The sequence below is a fragment of the Podarcis bocagei genome (assembly GCF_964188305.1).
Source record: "Podarcis bocagei genome assembly, chromosome: 3".
NCBI classification, from domain to species: domain Eukaryota; kingdom Metazoa; phylum Chordata; class Lepidosauria; order Squamata; family Lacertidae; genus Podarcis; species Podarcis bocagei.
In genome coordinates, this window is record NC_138127.1 from 85058977 (window position 1) to 85078256 (window position 19280).

Consider the following 19280-nt stretch of genomic DNA (forward strand, 5'->3'; position numbering starts at 1 on the left):
TTGCTCTACACTTCCTTATGTGGGGGAGTAGCAAAATATAGACAGTAGTAAAGACGATATAGATAGGTGGGGCTTCTCTGTTCTCCGTATTTCCAGCTTCCTCTGCTATGGCACCAAATCACAGAGATGTGACCTTGCAATGATTTTGGTGCCAGGTAAAGAATGTTTCTATTTGCCTGTGCATTTTAAGTTGGTCAGTTTGTCCTGCTGTAGCTTTGCTGCCTTTTTATGTTGTTTTATTCTTTTCATTATGTTGCATGACCATTTTCTGGTTATATTTATTGTTCACCAGCCTGATATTTTCTGATGAAGAGTAGCTTATGAACACCTGAATTAAAAAAATAGAGTACTTTCCTTGCATCGGTTGCCCATCAACCTTCTGCTGGTGGCCAGTCTGCGATACTGAAGCCCCATTCATGTATGAGTCTATCTTTTATGAAAGTCTATTGCCTCTTACTGGGTAAACCTTACCCAGAACAGTTCCCATGATCTGTTGGTGTGTGTAGGCTCACTACTTGGGAATTGGAATACAGCCCTGATGTAGATCTTCAGCAGATTTTATTTTGGGTGAAAGAATCTATCTCTGTAACCTCCAGAGTCTGTTTCCTTAAACGGTCTTGTTCCATTTCACAATCAAAAAGCAAGATTTTTTTTAAAAAAACAGATTCTGACATATGGTGTATCACTTTTGAACTGGATAATTTTTATTTTTTTAAATGGGAAATTTAAATTGTGGCACATATTGTTTTTAAAAAGTAGATCAGATCAGATCACATTCCATATCTTAGGGCTGGGATTTTTATTTTCATTTTCAGGGTAGATCATTAGTTTTGCATGTCACAATATTCTGTGACTTCAATATTGCAATGTACTCCATGGCCTTAGGTGTATCTTGGGGGTGCAGCAACCCGGCACCGAACACTAGAGGGAGCTCTTCCCATACAGCTTTCCTGAGCAAGTATTTCTCTTTTCTTTTGTGGTTCACTTTCTGCTTTGCAGTGCGGAAGGAATCAAAGAGGCGAATATTGAGTGTTTACAAGGTGCTGCATTTGCACAAACTCGGCAACACATTTTGAAAGCGAGGCCCTCATCCCAACATTTTGCTTCAGTGAAAAAACACTCCGCGGCTTTTTCCCTTAACATTATTACGTAACTAAATCACCTTCTTTATTTTAACCCTCTGGGACTTTGGACTAATTCCCCATATACTTAACAATGACTTTTCCTAACAAGGCAAGAAGGGAACTGAACAAATGTAACCAAGACAAATGCATATAGCAAATTGAGAAATAATAAGCAGAAATATAGTAATCTCGCCATAGTAGAGAAGAGTGTGATCAGATGATCTTTGTGTCTGTTCAGTCGGTTGATGGACAGCTCCAAGGTTTCTTTCTCTCCCTCCTTAAGCACTTTTAAATATTCTTTCGTAGCTTTAAATGATGCTTGGAGTAAACAGCCCTTCAGATAGCAGATTGTGCTCTGTAATGTTAGAAATGTGACCACCATAGCAGAGGTTTATGAAATTATGCAAAAGTAGCGAACAGAGAGGTTTTTCTTAATAATAAATATAATAATTCCTCTTTTTCTTATTATTATTTATACCCCAGCCACTCTGGACGGCTCCCAACAGAATATTAAAAACATGATAAAACATCAAACATTAGAAACTCAGCCAGATGTGCGGGGTATAAATAATATATTATTATAGTACTGACTCACTCCTATTTCCAAGACCCTGCACTTGCAGTAAGTTATTGTTAAATATTTGGGGTGTGTGGTGAAAGATTTGCTACATTCCCGTTAACTACCCTGCGTTGGGATGGAGACGTGAGCCTGTGGCAAATGGTGAGTGCGAGCAGACCTGAGTGAGTTTTCAAGCTGAGTCAGTCAGGGAGGTTTCTTTGTTTAACACGATGGAACATTTTATTTTTAAATGACATTCCCACCTCCTCAGTTTGAAGTGCGTGTGGTGCAGCCCTGACTCTCTGTCTTGCTGCCTCAACCTGCTTTGCTTTGCAGACTTGCTCTAAAAAACAGAAATGTCTGCATGCTGCTTCCTTGAGAGAGGTTTTGGGCCCCAAGAAAAGCAGTGCTCATGGGCCTCATTTTCCCTTGGCAGAACTAGCTCCACCATCATTTATCTATATTTATTAAATGCATATTAATTCTTATTATTCTGAATTTATATACAGTGGTACCTCGGGTTACATACGCTCCAGGTTACAGACTCCGCTAACCCAGAAATAGTACCTTGGGTTAAGAACTTTACCTCAGGATGAGAACAGAAATTGTGCGGCGGCGCGCGGCAGCAGCAGGAGGCCCCATTAGCTAAAGTGGTACTCAGGTTAAGAACAGTTTCAGGTTAAGAACGGACCTCCAGAACGAATTAAGTTCTTAACCCGAGGTACCACTGTACCACCCTATACCCGGGGGACCCACCCTTCCTCCCGAAGGAGCCCAGAGTGACAAACATATCAGCTTCAAAACAATAAAATAAAAACAATCCATCTAAAAACAATCACTTGCCCCCTTAGCTAATCATTTCAAGGTTGCCAGGAACAGAAACTTTCAGCTATCAAATGCCTAAATAAACAGGAATTTGGTTTTAAACAATTAATCTGAAAGTTAATAAAGAGCGGGACAGGCTGTACCTCACTGGAGAGAGCTTTCCACAAACAGGGGGCTGTCACCAAGAAGGCCCTGCCATGGCCAATGCCAACAGAAAGCAACAGGCAGAGTAAGGCAACCAGCTCAGGTGGCTTTTGCTATGGGGGCAAGTTGCATGTCTGTGCCATGCCTGAGCTTCCTAAGATAGTCTGCTGCCTTCAGGCGAGGTGAAGGATGCTGCCCCATCACCTGTGTCGAAGTAAGGCTCAAATGCTAGCCTGGCAGGCTTCTGACTGTTCATAGGATGGGTTTGACTCAGGTTCCAAAATGTCTTGGGCCATACCTATTCCTTATCTTTTGCTGACATTCTGCCTCCTGATTCTCCTGCCTGCCTGATACAGCTTTGCTTACTCCTTCTGCTGTATTGAGGCCTGTGAGAGAGTGAGGGGATCGTAATGATTTCTGCTTGCTGCAGTTCTACTTCCTGAAGGGAGCAATCTGGCAAGGGAGAATCAATCCTTTCTCATCTCTCTTCCACTGCTTAGCAGTCTGCTTAGCAAAGGAAGCAGGAAAACAATGCTAGCAGGTCTGTAGTCACGGCCTGTGAGGGCTTGGCCCCCTGCTTGAGGCGTATCCCAGGACTCTTCTCAGAAACATGTAGCTTTTTTTTGCTCTTTTCTTAAAAACCAAATTCTTCATCTTTTCACTGACAAGAGATACAAGGGGATTGCGTTGCCTATTGAACCTTGACTCCTCGATTCAGGCCTCATGCAGGTTTCCAGATTTATTGCTGCTGTTTCTTATATAGCTCTCTGGCAGGGCTGATAACACGGGCCCAAGGCAGGGTTTCTTCTATTCAAAAGGAATAGAAGGTGTGGATTTTTTAAAAAGCAGGTTTTGCGGCTGCCCAAATTCCCCATCAGACACCTCACACTAAAAAAAAGAGCAAAGCAAAGCTGAACAAGTCCTTTGCCGCTCGCTTACAATCTGTATCAGTGGTGGTTTCTCAGTCGTTCTTATCTACTCTACAGTAGCTAACAGGACAAACCAATGGCCTTTGCCCCAATGTAAATCCCAACTAAAGGCTGCCTACTCACTAACCCGTTTGTGGCACAAAAATGCAGTTTTTCTGAATCCAGAATCACTCACGATCATCTTCAGTACAGTGGTACCTCGGGTTACAGACGCTTCAGGTTACATATGCTTCAGGTTACAAACTCCGCTAACCCAGAAATAGTGCTTCAGGTTAAGAACTTTGCTTCAGGATGAGAACAGAAATCACGCAGTGGCGGCATACCGGCAGCGGGAGGCCCCATTAGCTAAAGTGGTGCTTCAGGTTAAGAACAGTTTCAGGTTAAGAATGGACCTCCGGAATGAATTAAGTTCTTAACCCAAGGTACCACTGTATGTTGATTTCAATCTAGATTGATTCTAGATCTTGTCTTCCACAAGTTTGGGTGTGGTTATTTGACAGGCATTTGAAAACCCTCGTCTTGGTTAGGTGAGTCATGCCTTTTCCTCACTGCATAAGCCCAGGAGAGAGTGGTGATTGCAATTTTGGTATATGATGCCCACCCACAGCATCACTGGGCAGGTGATGGCCTTCTCCCATTGTTGGGACTGCCTACACCTGTTTTCAAATGGGCAGACTGTGGGGTAATGATCCACAATGAGCTTTTATTTTCAGAAAGAAACCAGTTTCTCAAGAAGTGCTTTTCAGGAGACAAATGTATGCAAAAGATCTAGATTTTGTGTGGACTGCATGGCGGTGTGTGTGTGTGTGTAACCTAATTCGGTCTCCATTGACTCTAGATTAAAATGTTGTGAGTATGCAGTCTTAAGTGACACAGACACTGGCCATTGGCTGCAAGTTATCTATTTCTGTTGCCTCATCAAACTGGTGCTTCCAAAACTGGTACCTCTCAGACACAGGGCTTCTTTGGTTTTCAGCAAGATTGCCTGCTAAGTATAAGACAGCTTTTCTGAACTCTGCTTGCTCAAGTAGGCGTTTGCCTTTCATGTGAATCAGCGCTGGTATTTCTTTATGGATACAGGCCCACCCAGACATACCTCTGAGGTCTCTAAACCTTTGCTGCAGAATGTCATTATGTTTTAGTAATAATGCTGTAGAAATAGTGGCTGCCAGGGTTTGTTGTAGTCACACATTTCAGCACACACCTATTTTCAATTCTTTTAGCACTGTGTGGCAAATCATTCCATTTGAAAAGGACCCATTTTTTAAAAAAAGGAAAATAAAAATCAATCTCCTCCGAGATGTTTTACCATCCAGAAATACTGTGAAAGGATGTGGACTCTGAGTAACAACCTTTTCCCTTTCTTTTTATCCATTGTTCTCAGTAGAAGTGGGTGAGAGCACAGCCTGTAACTTTGTTCAGCTGTACTGATATCTTTTATGCATCCAGAAAAAATAAATAGGTGCTTGTGCGGAAATCTTTAGAATTATCTGACTTCTTCACGGGATGGATGCCATAAGAAGTGCTGACTGCATAGATCTCAGTTTTGCCTTCATTAATCAGTTTTAACACAGCCTGAAAACTGCAGTGCTATATCAGATTAATGTCCTCCTAAATAGGGTTCCTATATGTTTGGAATTTCCCGGACATACATAGCCAGCATTCGGCCATTCAAAACTGTGTCCGGGTGGACATTCCAGATGTATGGTGACCCATGTCAGTATTTACTTCAAATTAGCTCAAAAAGTTGTTTTTTTTTTTAAGATTTTGCTGTTATGTCTAGATTTTCACCTTTTGAAATGTGGCAACCCTACTCCTAAACTCTGTGTAAGTAAGCTAATCTAAAGTTCCTCCACGAGAAAGTTAGTAATGGCAGAGAAGTTTCCCTGAGACATGGTTTGTTCAACATTTAGTAGAGGCTATTCCATTAGGGCATGGGACGCGAGTGGCACTGTGGGTTAAACCACAGAGCTTAGGACTTGCCGATCAGAAGGTCGGCGATTCGAATCCCCATGACGGGGTGAGCTCCTGTTGCTCGGTTCCTGCTCCTGCCAACTTAGCAGTTCGAAAGCACGTCAAAGTGCAAGTAGATAAATAGGTACCGCTCCAGCGGGAGGGTAAATGGTGTTTCTGTGCGCTGCTCTGGTTTGCCAGAAGCAGCTTAGTCATGTTGGCCACATGACCCGGAAGCTTTATGCCGGCTCCCTCAGCCAATAAAGTGAGATGAGCGCCGCAACCCCAGAGTCGGTCACGACTGGACCTAATGGTCAGGGGTCCCTTTACCTTTTTATTCCATTAGGGCAGGTGGGGTAGTATCACACCAACTTCAATTAGCCCCCGTACTATTGATTGATTGATTGATTACCCATCTTTCACCCTTAGTTCCCAGAGTGGGCCACAACATTGAAACGCAATGCTAAAGACAGTTTAAAACAACTCACAACTGCGAAAATAAGGTGAGCCCTAAAATATAGGCCTCAAGTGTCAAGAGCCAAAGCAAAGTGGTGTGTATTCAGCATTCTCTGGAAGCTGTACAATTAAGATGCCAGACATGCCTCTGTGGGGAGGGGACACCACAGAGAAGGCCCTCTCCTGGTCATGACCGAGCCTCTGAGGGTGGAGGAACCACCAAGAGGGCCCCCTCTGTACCTGAGGGCCTAAGGGCCTTCCTACTTACAACTAGTCTAATGGGTGTTATTTCCTGTCAGCTCCCTCTTCCTCAGTCTTAATATTGCCCTTTAAGAACTCAGCAGGGCCTTTCACTGTAAGCAGGTTAAAACATTGGCAGGATTTTAACCACACTTGTAATGTAACGGAAACTATGGATAATTTAGAAGGACAAAAATTTGGATAAGTATTGATATGCAGTTGTAAATATTATCATTAGGACCCATGGAAGGGATGGAGGAAGTCAAGAGATTCAGAGTAGTCTCGATATTTGGATTTTGAATTGTTTTGGTTTTTCCCCGCTGTATACTTTTAAAAATCAAGTTAAAAAAATATTTTTAAAAAAGAACTCAATAGGGAGGAGAGTGGGGGCCCCAGTGGGCCCCAGCCATCACTGTCAGCACTACCCATGTTCCCTTACAGTGGTTAGCCTCTAGGTAGTATTTGGTGTTGTCTAGGCCACATTCTTACATCAGGTGGGATTATAGTGCAGCCCAAAGTCCTGGCCGTTGCCTAGCAATGGATAGATAGAGCTGTCAGTTTCCATTCTCCCTCTTTCTAATTTTTCATATCATACATCCCGTTGTCTACATTTCTTCAGCCACATGAGAATAACACACACACACACACACACACACACACACACACACACACACAGTGCTTTTTTCTGAGGGGACGCAGGGGTACCCCTAAACACTTTTTAAAGAAAAAAAGCACTGTGTGTACACACACACACACACACACACACACACACTGCTCTCTCTCTCTCTCCTCTCAAAAATTGCAAGCATTTTAGCATGAATTTTTCCTGATATACGCATTTTTGCAAAGCCTACTGCAATGCATTTTGCAGGTTACTTTCACCAATATAAGCATTTTTTTTTAAAAAAAACTGTAGTGCATGCAACTTTGTACACATTACTTGTCTGGAACCCTGTTGCAAAATTCAGAGGTGTGCGAATTTCAGAGCTTCTTGGACTTGTGTTCCAGTTTGTGTATTGTTTTAGAAAGGGCAGATTTGGTAGGCTCACTTTTAAATCTAAACTTAAATGAAATTTCATCCCTATCGTTTCCCCACTCCAGGACAAGTCCAAGCATCTTTACAATGAAATCTGGTTTGCCGGCAAACAGGGCTGCCCCAAGACATTTTGCTGCCTGCGGTTAAGGATAAGATGTTGCCCCCATTCTATATGCAGAAGGCAAAACTTACTTCAAAAAAGGGCATGTGACAACATCGTCCATTGTACCCATGCAATGGAACTGTAGTGAGAAGGATTTCAAATAAATAGACTGGAGAATGCCCTTATTCTGAAGGCTTGTGGGGAGGGAATATGTCCTTGTTGCCAACACAATCCAGCCAATGGCCTCTGCTTTGATCCTCTGCTGTGGTTTCTTTTGCCACAATGCCTTGCAAGAATGGACAGGCAGGCTGCATCATCCGCTCAACAATATGTTTGTCCCATTGCAAAAATGTGTATTTATTTATTTATTTATAGCACAGCATCTCTTGAAAAACCACTGAATGGGCAGCAGGGTCATCTTGGGGGAAGAGTTAAAATAATAATGAAAATCAGTTCCTCATTTTGCCCCATCTCTGACCTTGCACACTGAGTCACTATTGCTATTAATTAATGGGCCAAATATTAGATGTGGGTACCAAATGCACATATCCATGTTTCAAAAAAGAGTAACCAGTGCCAGATTACCAAATACACAGAGTAGGTACCAGTTTATGGGCCCGATGCCTTTTAGTGATCCTATGACAACAGATCAAAATAATATTGATTGGATCCTGAAATAAAACTGGTTTATACATATTTATGTATTTGGACATAATTTGCAAGCACCCCCCCCCCCGATTTTGACAGCCTAGAAGCCTCCACAGGGTTATTTGGCCACTGAGAATAACCTGTTTGTTATATTGCTATATAGTTCTTTTGGTATAAAAAGACAGCAACTAACCACAGCAATTTCTCTTAAAATACGCAGTGTTCACAATTTAACCCTGAGTGCATCCAATAGCAGGTCTTTAATGTTGTCCTGGTACTGAAAACCTTTGTTCCTTGCCCCTTAATCTGAAATTTTGGCCGTAGAAAGATACTGCAGGCTCAGTATTGGACCCCAGTATCCATCAATCTGCTCCTGTTTCGATGTTCTTGACTGGATATTGTGAACATCAAAACCAATAGGACATTCTGACATGGTCATTACAATTAGGACGGAATGCAATTTGAAGTTTACACTGGTTCATATTGGGAGTGAGATAGAGTTAATAGGAGAACATAATCTCCAGGAGGGATGGGCTCCTAGAAGGAGAAGTGGTTTGGCTTAATGAATCACAGTAAGTGCTAATGTGCTTTATTGTTTCTAGAAGACCAGCAAAGAGCTAGCGAAAAGCTAAGGGGATTTAACACAGGCTGAGAGAAACAAAGCAGTTAAAATGTCCTGCAGTTATATTGTCACCGTGTTTTACTTCAAAGGGAGTGCAAAGATCACTTTTCCTGTTGTAAATGCAATTGGGCAGTGGGTGTACATCACTAAAGACGTGTTGATTGAATCCCACATGCTCATTGCACAAGGAAAGCCTTTTACGGAGAAAAAAGGGTGATGGTGGCAGGAAAAGAGGGAAGTTCAGAGGCAGGAATGTTTATGCTTCTTTTATTTGGGTCTCTCACTTGGAGAAATTGCTGTTGACAATAATAAATACGTCGTGAGATCTAATGTGGGCGGCTTTTTAAAAATACAGACATGGAGGCGTAGTGCTATGGAACGGTGCTAAAAGGACATGCTTGTTTCTTTTTCGTCTTCATTCTTTTTCTCTCTTTGCTGTAAACAGGATAAGCTACCCTTGGGAATAAGAATGTTTCGGAGCCTCCTCTTCTTCCTACTTGCTGTAGGCCAGTGATTTCCAAACATTCTGGTTATGTACGCACTCAAACTGCTAGTTTGGGACGCAGTGCACACAATACATTAGCCACAATTCATATCTATGCTGTCATTCCTTATGAAATATTGTGGTTTTGATGCATTTTCCCCAAACCAGCTTTGACTCAGATTTGGAAAAGGAACAACTTACCGGTAGCTGTGTTTTAAGCCAACAGTGTGCACACAGCTTTTAAGCCAATAGTGTGCACACAGCACACATCTTCAAGGAACCCTTTCTACACCGTATGCTGAGCAGCACATGAGTATCAGAGCTCCTGTGTTACAGAGATTTCTGGAGGGCTCTTGGGTGCATATCTAGCTGACAAGGGACGCTACTGGGTCTCACTGCTGCCCCACAGGAACTGAGAGTACATTCTAGGATACACCCAGCACCTTACCATTAAATGATATCCATGATGGCGAATCTGGGAACAATGTCTCAGTGGATTTTGGCAGTCAGTTGCCCCACTGAACTGGGGCTAAAATTTGCAAAGTTTCCTCTAGTCTTTTTGTAGGATACATTTAAAGGCAGAAAGTTCAAGCCTAATTTCCACACATCTTACCTAGGGCTCAAAGTGATTGGAAGATATCTTCAATGTAATGAAATGATTAGTGAAGGGACCATGCTCACAACAAACTCTTCCTGCTTCCCAGTCAGAGTATAATGCATATAATGTGCCAGGAAAAAGATACTGGTTTTCCAGATTTTACTTACGGATAAAGTAGTTTATGGTGTTTGGAGTTTTAGCTCATCTGCTGCAAAAGTTGTTGCCTGCATGAATATTTCCACCATTTATTCTGCTAATTGCTACTGTGAAATATACAGATACTTCTTTTTTGAGTACTGAGAGCCAAGTTGGGATTCTATCTATCTATGTATATCTATCTATCTATCTATCTATCTATCTATCTATCTATCTATCTATCTATCTATCTCTATCTATCTATCTATCTATCTATCTATCTATCTATCTATCTATCATCTATCTATCTATCTATCATCTATCATCTATCTATCATCTATCTATCTATCAATCTATCATCTATCTGTCTATCTATCATCTATCTATCTATCTATCTATCTATCTATCATCTATCTATCTATCTATCATCATCTATCTATCTATCATCTATCTATCTATCTATCATGTGTGTGTTAAGATGTACAAGTTTTCACACTAGTCTCCAAAGTGACTATGTTGTTTAGTTTTAGCTTAATATGTAAGCCCTGCTTTCCTATTAAAATAATAAATAAGGCGGCTTACAATAAGACATAATGCAATATAACAACACTATAAAATTACAAATGCAATTGTTCCACCCCCAAAAGGACTATGCCTTTCTCTCCAGTAACTGATATTATCACCAACATAGAGACTAACTATGCAAAAGAAAAACCTTGATAAAGGTTAGATTAAACACTTCAACTTGAATTTTGAACAAGTTGTCTTAGTCTTTGACCAAATAATTATGCTAAGACACATTCTCTCTTCCCTTCTCTTTTAAAAGTAGTTTGTACAAGAATTTAGCACCTGCATGCCAGTTTTCAGTTCACTTTGGAAAAGTATTGAATGTGCTGGACTTCTAAAATGAGTTGCTCAAGACTAGTGAATAGAATTCTAAATAACCACCATTATAACTGCAGTATGAAAATATATCTGAGCACACGGTCTCTGAAACTCAAAAGGGTTCTTGAAATTGCAATGGACAGATCAGATAAGTTTCATCTTGAGATAATCAAAGAAGAAAATCAAGCTAGCACACTCCTGATACTCCTTTCCTGACCCATAATCAAGAATGTGATCATGGACTACAAAGCATTAGTTGAGAGAGAGATCCAAACCTGATTTATAATGTTCTTCCCTCAAAATGATTATCCTTCTTTCTTTTGTCACAGCAATAGTCTGGCTGGGCTTTGTTTCTTTTAGGTATCTATTTCATGGTGCCAGGAGACTTCTGTTATGATTGAGTCAACTCTAGGCCCATTGAGGCAGTTGATCCTTCATGCAATGGCATGTTTCAATAGGGCAGGAGTGGGGTGCCATTGCTTGGTGCTTAGGTTCCTCAGTTCCTGCTGGCCATTTTGACAGGAGGGTGAGGCTGCCTACCTGTCAGTCACCTGGTGTCATCATGATACCAGGTGAAACATTTTCCTTTGCCCTCTTGGTTTGAAATCAAACCATGCTGGCAAAGGTTCAGGACTTTTCAAGTGCTGGCAGTCAGCTGATTGTTGGTACAGTGGTACCTCTGGTTACGAACTTAATTTGTTCCGGAGGTCCGTTCTTAACCTGAAACCGTTCTTAACCTGAGGTACCACTTTAGCTAATGGGGCCTCCTGCTGCTGCCACCGCGTGATTTCTGTTCTCATCCTGAGGCAAAGTTCTTAATCCAAGGTATTACTTCCAGGTTAGCGGAGTCTGTAACCTGAGGTGTTTGTAACCCGAGGTACCACTGTACTTGCAAAGCCTAGTGGCAAGAGCTGATGCTAACCGATTTTCAGAAAATGATCTTTCATGATTTTTCCTATTCTTATCAAATAACTACACGATGTTCCTTCAACATTTGGTGAGGCTGTTTGTTGAACAGGAGTAGGCTTGCGTTTGTGGATCAGTTTGGACTTTGGCACAGATCTGTATCCTGCTGTCCGCAAAAACAATGTAGAATTGTGCAGCTGACCAGCTGGTTCCCAAGCTACTAAAATATTTAGAAAAGAGAAGGAAATCACATCCAGTGGAAAAGATTACTTTCTATTTTTTCCTTCTTCGGGTGGTGAGGATAAGGAGGCATTGCAGAAGCCCTTCTTACATGTTCCAAGCAAGGATGAAGGGTTTGCAAGCTGTAGATAAGGTTATCACTCTCGACAAAGCTCATAGCCTGCTACATTGCGCGTGATGGTTCAGTGACAGAAGTAAGATGTGACAACGGTCAGAGGGATACAAGGACTGAAGTGCAACATTTCTGCATGGACAGCATTATACCAAATACTATCAGATGATTCAGAACACTTTTCTGTATAGAAAAGCTTCATTGGTGGATGTCCAGCCATGCTTGATAGAGGCTTTGTAGCCTAGGATCTTCTTCATTTCCTGAGGAAACCATGGTAGCAGCCCACGGTGCTCCATGCCAAGATGAACAGGGGGCAAAGAAAATATTTCTTGCATTGCAGGGGGTTGGACTAGATGACCCTCAGGGTCCCTTCCAACTCTACAATTCTATGATGACCAAAAGTTGTGATAATGAAACATTTCTTCCTTTCGTCTGATGAGCACTGCTTTCCATAGTGGTCATGGCAGGCATCTAGGAGAGAAAGCACATTTGCTTCACCAGAAGAAAACCTACACAAAGACTCTAAAATGATGCAGCAGAAGTCAGCTTCCTCAGCAAGGAAGTGCAAAGAAGAGGGAAAGAGACTTGCCTCTCCCCACCCTCACCTCAGTCATTCCCAGCTGAGCAACTAGCCTCTCCCAGGCCAAGACTTTAAGAACAGCAGAAGCAGCTGGGAAGGGAGAAGAAGAGTTGGGGGGGTGTAGTTTTATAAGTTGTGTGTCTTGGTTTCTCAGTTTGATCCTTTTAAGCCCTTTCCACCTTGAGGAGGAGGTGGGGTTGCGGGCTTCAAGGCCCCTCCATGTGTGCAGGGGGTGGGAGGCTGGCCCCTGGCGACTGGATGATTCCCGGCTGCGTCACCCCCTAGCCGGCCAATCAGGGGGTGTGGCCTGCCCCATAAAGGCAGGACGCAGGCGGAGATCTCCCTCTTTTCTGCCTTCCAACTGCTCCGGTTTCCCCCCTCCCCCCTTTAAGGTTTTCTTTTATTTGACCTTGCTATGGATTTCGGTTGGTTGCTGGGGCCTGGTAGGAATTTTTCCACTTAGCAAATTGGCACCAGCCACTTGGTTTTCGCCTACCTCATAGCACATTGTCACAACTTTCTGGATATTGGCGGTTAGGCATTGGAATAGTCCTGTAGATGCAAAGAGGGGAGGTAGCGCCATCACCTGCCCCACATATTGAAGGGTAGTCCGTTAAAGGATTCTGGGGGGAGTGGCACTGTCCGAAGCCTATGGAGGTGAGGGCCTAAGGCACGCCCCCTATCGATGACTCCAGGGGAGTTCCTAGTTGATGTGCATCAGCAGGACTCCCCCTACTGGTGGATAACCCTTCCTGGACTTCCAGCAGACGGGTTGGAGTCAGATATAGTCGGTTAGGTCCAATGCCTAAGCCAATACCGCTCCATCACCTGTAAACAATAAAGTTGTGGCCTTTTTTTAGCCCATTAACCTTAATAATTGTGTCATGTATCATTATTTCTACGGGGTGGGGTGGGAACTCGCCACGCAACATGGTTTTTGTATGTACAGTGGTACCTCAGGTTACATACGCTTCAGGTTACATACGCTTCAGGTTACAGACTCCACTAACCCAGAAATATTACCTCGGGTTAAGAACTTTGCTTCAGGATGAGAAGAAAAATTGTGCTCCGGCAGCGCGGCAGCAGGAGGCCACATCAGCTAAAGTGGTGCTTCAGGTTAAGAACAGTTTCAGGTTAAGAATGGATCTCCAGAACAAATTAAGTTCTTAACCCGAGGTACCACTGTATTGTGGTATTTTATGCATTGTGACTTGCAGTTATTTTTATGGATCATGGTTAAATAATTATTTATTGTAATAGTTAAGAGTGAATTTCTGTTTATTATTTGCTGATGTTTTGGGAGTTAATTTTATCGTGTACTATTGTATTCTAAAAGATTATTGAATATTACTTTATTTAATAGAAGTCATTCCATTTTTAAAGTTATGTTTTATTATGATTTTTGCATTGGATCAAATTATTATTGGATGTGTGTTCTTTGTTGTATATTTTGTTGCTGTAGACCACCTTGTATATAATAATGCAGAAAGGTTGCATACAAATTAAAAGTGAAATGAATTGACAGTGTCTGGAAGATAGGGCACAACAGCAGCCAGCGAATGAGGGGTCAAACATTGAGGCAGTCTTCTACTGTTGGTGAACTGCCCTGGACAGGCTTGTGCAGATATGGGAAGTATAAGAACATAGACCTAAAAGCTGCGAGTCCATTCAGGAATGCTCTGTCCCATGAGACCAGGGCCCTGCAGGATTTAACCTCCTTCTGCAGGGTCTGTAAGATAGAGCTATTCCGCCTGGCTTTCAATTTGAATTTAGCTTGATCTTTTATTCCCCTCCCTTCCCTCCCCTTCCCCCCCTTTTATTAAAGATTTTCCTGTTTTACAGAAGTATGTGTAATGTCTCTCGTATTTTTTCCACGTAACATTTTTACAAATCAGTTTCATTTGTTGAGACATTGGGGGGGGGAGAGGGGTGGAGAGGGGAAGATGGGTGGGGGTGGGGTCTACCCGCTCTGGGACCCCACAGCTAATTCTCCCCTGGCCTCTTTGCTGGCCCAAATAGGACTAATTTAGCCAGCTAGCCCTGGTGACCATCTAATGTTTATTGGGTGGAGTTTCCCCTAAATTGATTTTTGAACTTTGAATTTATTGTTATTCATGTTTTTATACTGTATTTTATGCTGTTTTTTATTGTATCACAATTAAGTGTTTTAAATTTGTTCTTAACCGCCCTGAGCCCAGTTTTATGAACCGGGAAGGGTGGCGTATAAATAAATAAAAATTATTATTATTATTCACAAGGGTGAATATCTGCTGAGACTGACTTCGATTGGATAGTTTGAGTTTGGGGAGGGAAATTTAAAATATACTTTTGTCGACTGGGGGGGGGGAGCATTGGGAGCTAGAGCATTCCTGAGCTGGGTGTCAATCTGCTCCTTGAATGGAGTAAGGAGGAGCCTCAAAGAGCTGGGAACTGCTTTGCCCCCAGAGTGTGTGTGTGTGCATGCATGCGCGCACATGTATGTGGGGTGGGAGTCTGTGGTCTAACCCATTACTGTGCCATGCAGCTATTTTATCTAATACTGTAAATGTCTTCTTTTTCAAGCAGATACCAATTTTGTCCTGGGCAATGCCCAGATAGTGGATTGGCCCATTGTGTACAGCAATGATGGATTTTGCAAGCTCTCGGGATACCACAGAGCAGAAGTTATGCAAAAAAGCAGCACCTGCAGGTATTTCAGGGCAGATTTGCTTTCCGTTCGGTAACTTGCAAATGTTGCTTTGTTCTTGCTCGGGTTGAATGAAAACAATCTGATCAGCTCACTGTTCAGTTTAATCTTCCCCAGGCTGTAGAAACCACAGCTGCATTTTGTGGCTGAGAGAGCAGGACTTATTCAGGAGGGAGCTTTTAGGGTAGGGATGAGGAACCTGTAGACCTTTAAATGTTGCTGGGCTCCATCTCCCGGCCACCCCAGCTAGCATGGCCAAAAGCCAGGGGTGATGGGAGTTGTAGTTTAACAGCTTCTGGAGCGCCCCAGGTTCCTCATCCCTCTGAGAGTGTTAGATAATGTGCAGGTTCATCATGTTTGGCACCAGTAAACCATACAGGAAGGATACCAAACATGAAACTAGCAAGATCAAAATGGTTGTGGCACTTCTGTAGGCTCTCCTTCTTTTAAGGTACAGCCATATCTTGGGATAAATGTGCTTCAAGTTAAGCATTTTCGGGTTGCTCTCCGCGGCGACCCAGAAGTAATGGAGCACGTTACTTCTGGGTTTCACCACACGTGCATGCACAGACTGTCAAAATGATGTCATGCGCATGTGTGGAAGCAGCGAAACGAGACCCGTGTATGCGCAGACGCGCGGATGCGGGTTGCGTTCACTTCAGGATGCAAACGGAGCTCTGGAACAGATCCTGTTCGCATCCCAAGGTACCACTGTGCTTAGCCAGAAAATAAAAAAAATCCATTTTGTACTCCCAGCAATCTTGTGGGTACGTTAGTTTGAGAGGCCTTGCCTCACCCAAGGCTGCCTAGATAACTAAACTGGAAACTGCACTCAGGTTTCCCTTGTCAAAGTCCAAAATTTTGCTTACTACATTGGTGGCCTTCAAGTCATGACTCTTCATGCTCTAAGGTAGTTTGAAACATTGTCATGCTGGCATTTTGTGTGTGCAAACAATTTGGGATGAATGGTCGACAAACTGGCCATCTAGGAACAAGGCTGGCTCCTGTCTGAAAACTACAATTCCCAAGGTTAATAACATAGGAAAAGCCATCTAGACCAATGGCTCATCTAGTCCAGGATCCGGATCTCACAGTGACCAACCAGATGCCTATGGAACATCCTTAAGCAGAAACTGTGCACTCTTACATCCTGTGGTTTCCAGCACAGGAACATGGCTACTGCCAATGACTAGGCAGAACATAGTCGTCATGGCTAGTAGCCATTGATAGCCTTTCCCTGGTTTTCTGAGAAGAAAAATGTTTAAAATGTGCAGGTACACACACACACACACACACACACACACACACACACACACACACACGTACAGAGGGAGAGAGAAATGGTGCAACAAAAAGAAGAGAATATAGTGTTGGGGACCGTGCTGGGGAGGGCTGCACAGATGAGGAATGGTGGGAGCTTCCCCCTCTCCCTGCTCCTGATCAGGATTCTGAATCTTCCCAGGAGCAGTGGGACAGTATAGATTTGGAACTGCGGTTAGCAGAGGGACATAGTTCAGAAGCCCAAATTTTGGAGGAACTGGGGGGTGAACAGCTAGGATAAGAAGAACAGAGAGAGAGAGAGAGAGTTAACAGACTGGTTCACTGGAAAGTGTCCAGCCGTCCAGTCCAAGGTCAAGGAGATTAGATAGGGTAGCTGCACAGAAGGCATGGTGGTTGCGAGATCAGGTTGCAAGCGGCATAAGTGACTAAGGGGGAAGTGGGTGGAAACCTTAATTGGGAGACCTTTACTCCGAGATGGATTCTTTGTTCTTGAGCTGGGATCATTAAAATCTCTTTAAATGGTAGGAGACAATTTTTGCTTTGTTCTGCTTATCCATGGCCAAAGGGAGGGAGGAAGCCGTTCTCCCAAAGCCTGACATATAGTAAGCTGATTTTTTTTTTTAAAAAAAGTCCAAATGCCTACATGTTTCAAACAAAAGTCTCTTCTTCATGGGAATAGTTAGTGTCAACAAACAAGCCCCAGGGGCTAGGTATGCAAATCCTACTGAGATTACCCTAATAACCATTAATACATTTTTGTAAATGTCTTGTTGTGTGATATGCCTTGCCTGTGACTGCCTTCTATCTTACTCTGAACGTCTTTCCACTTTCCCTGCAGTTTTATGTACGGAGAGCTGACTGACAAAGACACCATAGATAAAGTTCGACAGACGTTTGAGAACTACGAGATGAACTCCTTTGAAATCTTGATGTACAAGAAGAACAGTAAGTTAGGTTTTTCACTCACCTTTCAACAGGGCCACATTGAAACCAGAAATGCAGGCAGGAGAGCAGATCATGAGATGTGGTTTAACAAGACAGCATCGCTGCTGCAGGAATGGCACTGGGAGCACTATTCCCCCCTGCCTTTTCCTTGGCACTAACAAGTTTTCAGGAGGAGTGAGTGATGAGAATTATACCTTTACTTGGGATACAGTAACAGGATTGCCAATCATAAATTGTAACTGGAAGCATCAGTGAGTGTAAGTAAACAATCTTTTTACAGAGTTTGGATACCTGACTAATTACAGCAGCCATCCTCAACCTGGTGTCCTCAGTGCAGACATTGTTGGAATACAACTCCCATCAGCCCCAGGCAATATGTGCTGGTCTTTTACCGTCAGATATTGCTGGACTACAACTCCCATCATGCTTGACCTCTGGCCTGAGGCTGATCTGGAGGGTTGCAGATTCCCTACCCCTGTTTTAAGGGATGGGTATTAAGCCTGGTAGACAAGCTGTCTTTCTGCCATTAGTGACCTTCTTTTTGAAGAAATCCTGATATGGTGCCGCAGAATCCCAGCATTCTCCAAAACACAGATTTAAAAGCCTAATCCCAAATTTATCCTGGCCTTTGATACCTGAAACACATCCCATTTTTTGTGATTGCATTCTTCCCCCCTTCCCCCCTTTCTTTTATTATTCTTATTCTTTTATTTTGACAAAGTAATAATCATAAATAAATAAGAATAGAAATGGGCACCCCACCACCGAGACCATTCCGTTGTAACTATTCAACCTCCCAAAATTTCATGCCCTCTTGTGATAGTTTGACCCCTTTCTGTTTTAAGTCGTAGCCCACACCGGGACCTTAGGGTGAAGAGGGAGGTAATAAATTAAAATCATCATCATCATTATCATCTGAAGGACACGGGGCATTAATTTTATTTGGATTTTCTAGCTTCCTCCCTGAGGAGGCGCTGACGGCCACCAACTTGGATGGCTTTAGAAGAGGATTAGACAGATTCATGGAGGACAGTGCTATCAATGGCTACTAGCAATGATTGTTATCCTCTGGCTCCATGGTCAAGAGACATTATGCCTTTGAATGCCAGTTACAGTACTGGGAACTGCAAGTAGGAAGGGTGCCATTGCCCTCAAGTTCTGCTCACAGGTTTCCCATGGGCATCTAGTTGGCCCCTGTGAGAACAGAATGATGGACTAGATGGGCCACTGGTCCGATCTAGCAAGGTTCTTCTTGTGTCCTTCCTGACTGCAAGCCTTAGTGTTGGCAATCTGGTTGCTTGTCTGTTTTCAGAGACTCGGCGTGCTCTTACAAGGACCGAATAATGCCTCCCTACCCGATCGTTGCCTCGCTTGTCATCTTTTATTCATGTTCAGCTTGTTCCCTTCCTGCCTATTATAGTACAGCCTGAAGTACTGCTCCTTCTGAGACAGGATTCTGCTCGGGGCAGTTTTGCAGCACAAAGTGGCCAGCGCTAATCTGCAGGAAAGGATAAGAGCACCGGGAGAAACACTCAGATTCATTGGACTCCTTTTGTTCCGTACAGGGATGTACACCCCACCTGAGGTTTCAGGCCTACCTGGAGGTGCCAGGGATTGAACCTGGAACCTCCTGCAGGAAAAGCAGGTGCTCTGCCACTTTGCTGTGGGCCTGGATAGCTCAGTTGGTTAGAGCATAGTGCTCTAACCATTGCGCTCTAACCATAGTTTAGAGGTCCCGGGCCCTAAGGAAGTCAGACTATCCTCCACCAGGGCCAGGGCCTTTTCAGTG

General features: G+C 43.1%; 1 protein-coding gene across 4 annotated transcripts in view; it reads left to right on the forward strand.

The window, feature by feature from the left end:
- KCNH1 (potassium voltage-gated channel subfamily H member 1) overlaps positions 1-19280 on the forward strand; it is a 249115-nt gene that overhangs the window by 13287 nt on the left and 216548 nt on the right. For 2 of the 4 annotated variants that reach the window (XM_081185983.1, XM_081185984.1), the window contains exons 2-3: positions 15142-15268; positions 17385-17491. In XM_081185983.1, coding sequence (XP_081042109.1) covers positions 15142-15268; positions 17385-17491 — 234 coding nt within the window. The remainder of the gene's footprint in view (positions 1-15141; positions 15269-17384; positions 17492-19280) is intronic. The other 2 variants (XM_081185985.1, XM_081185986.1) reach the window with 1 other exon arrangement.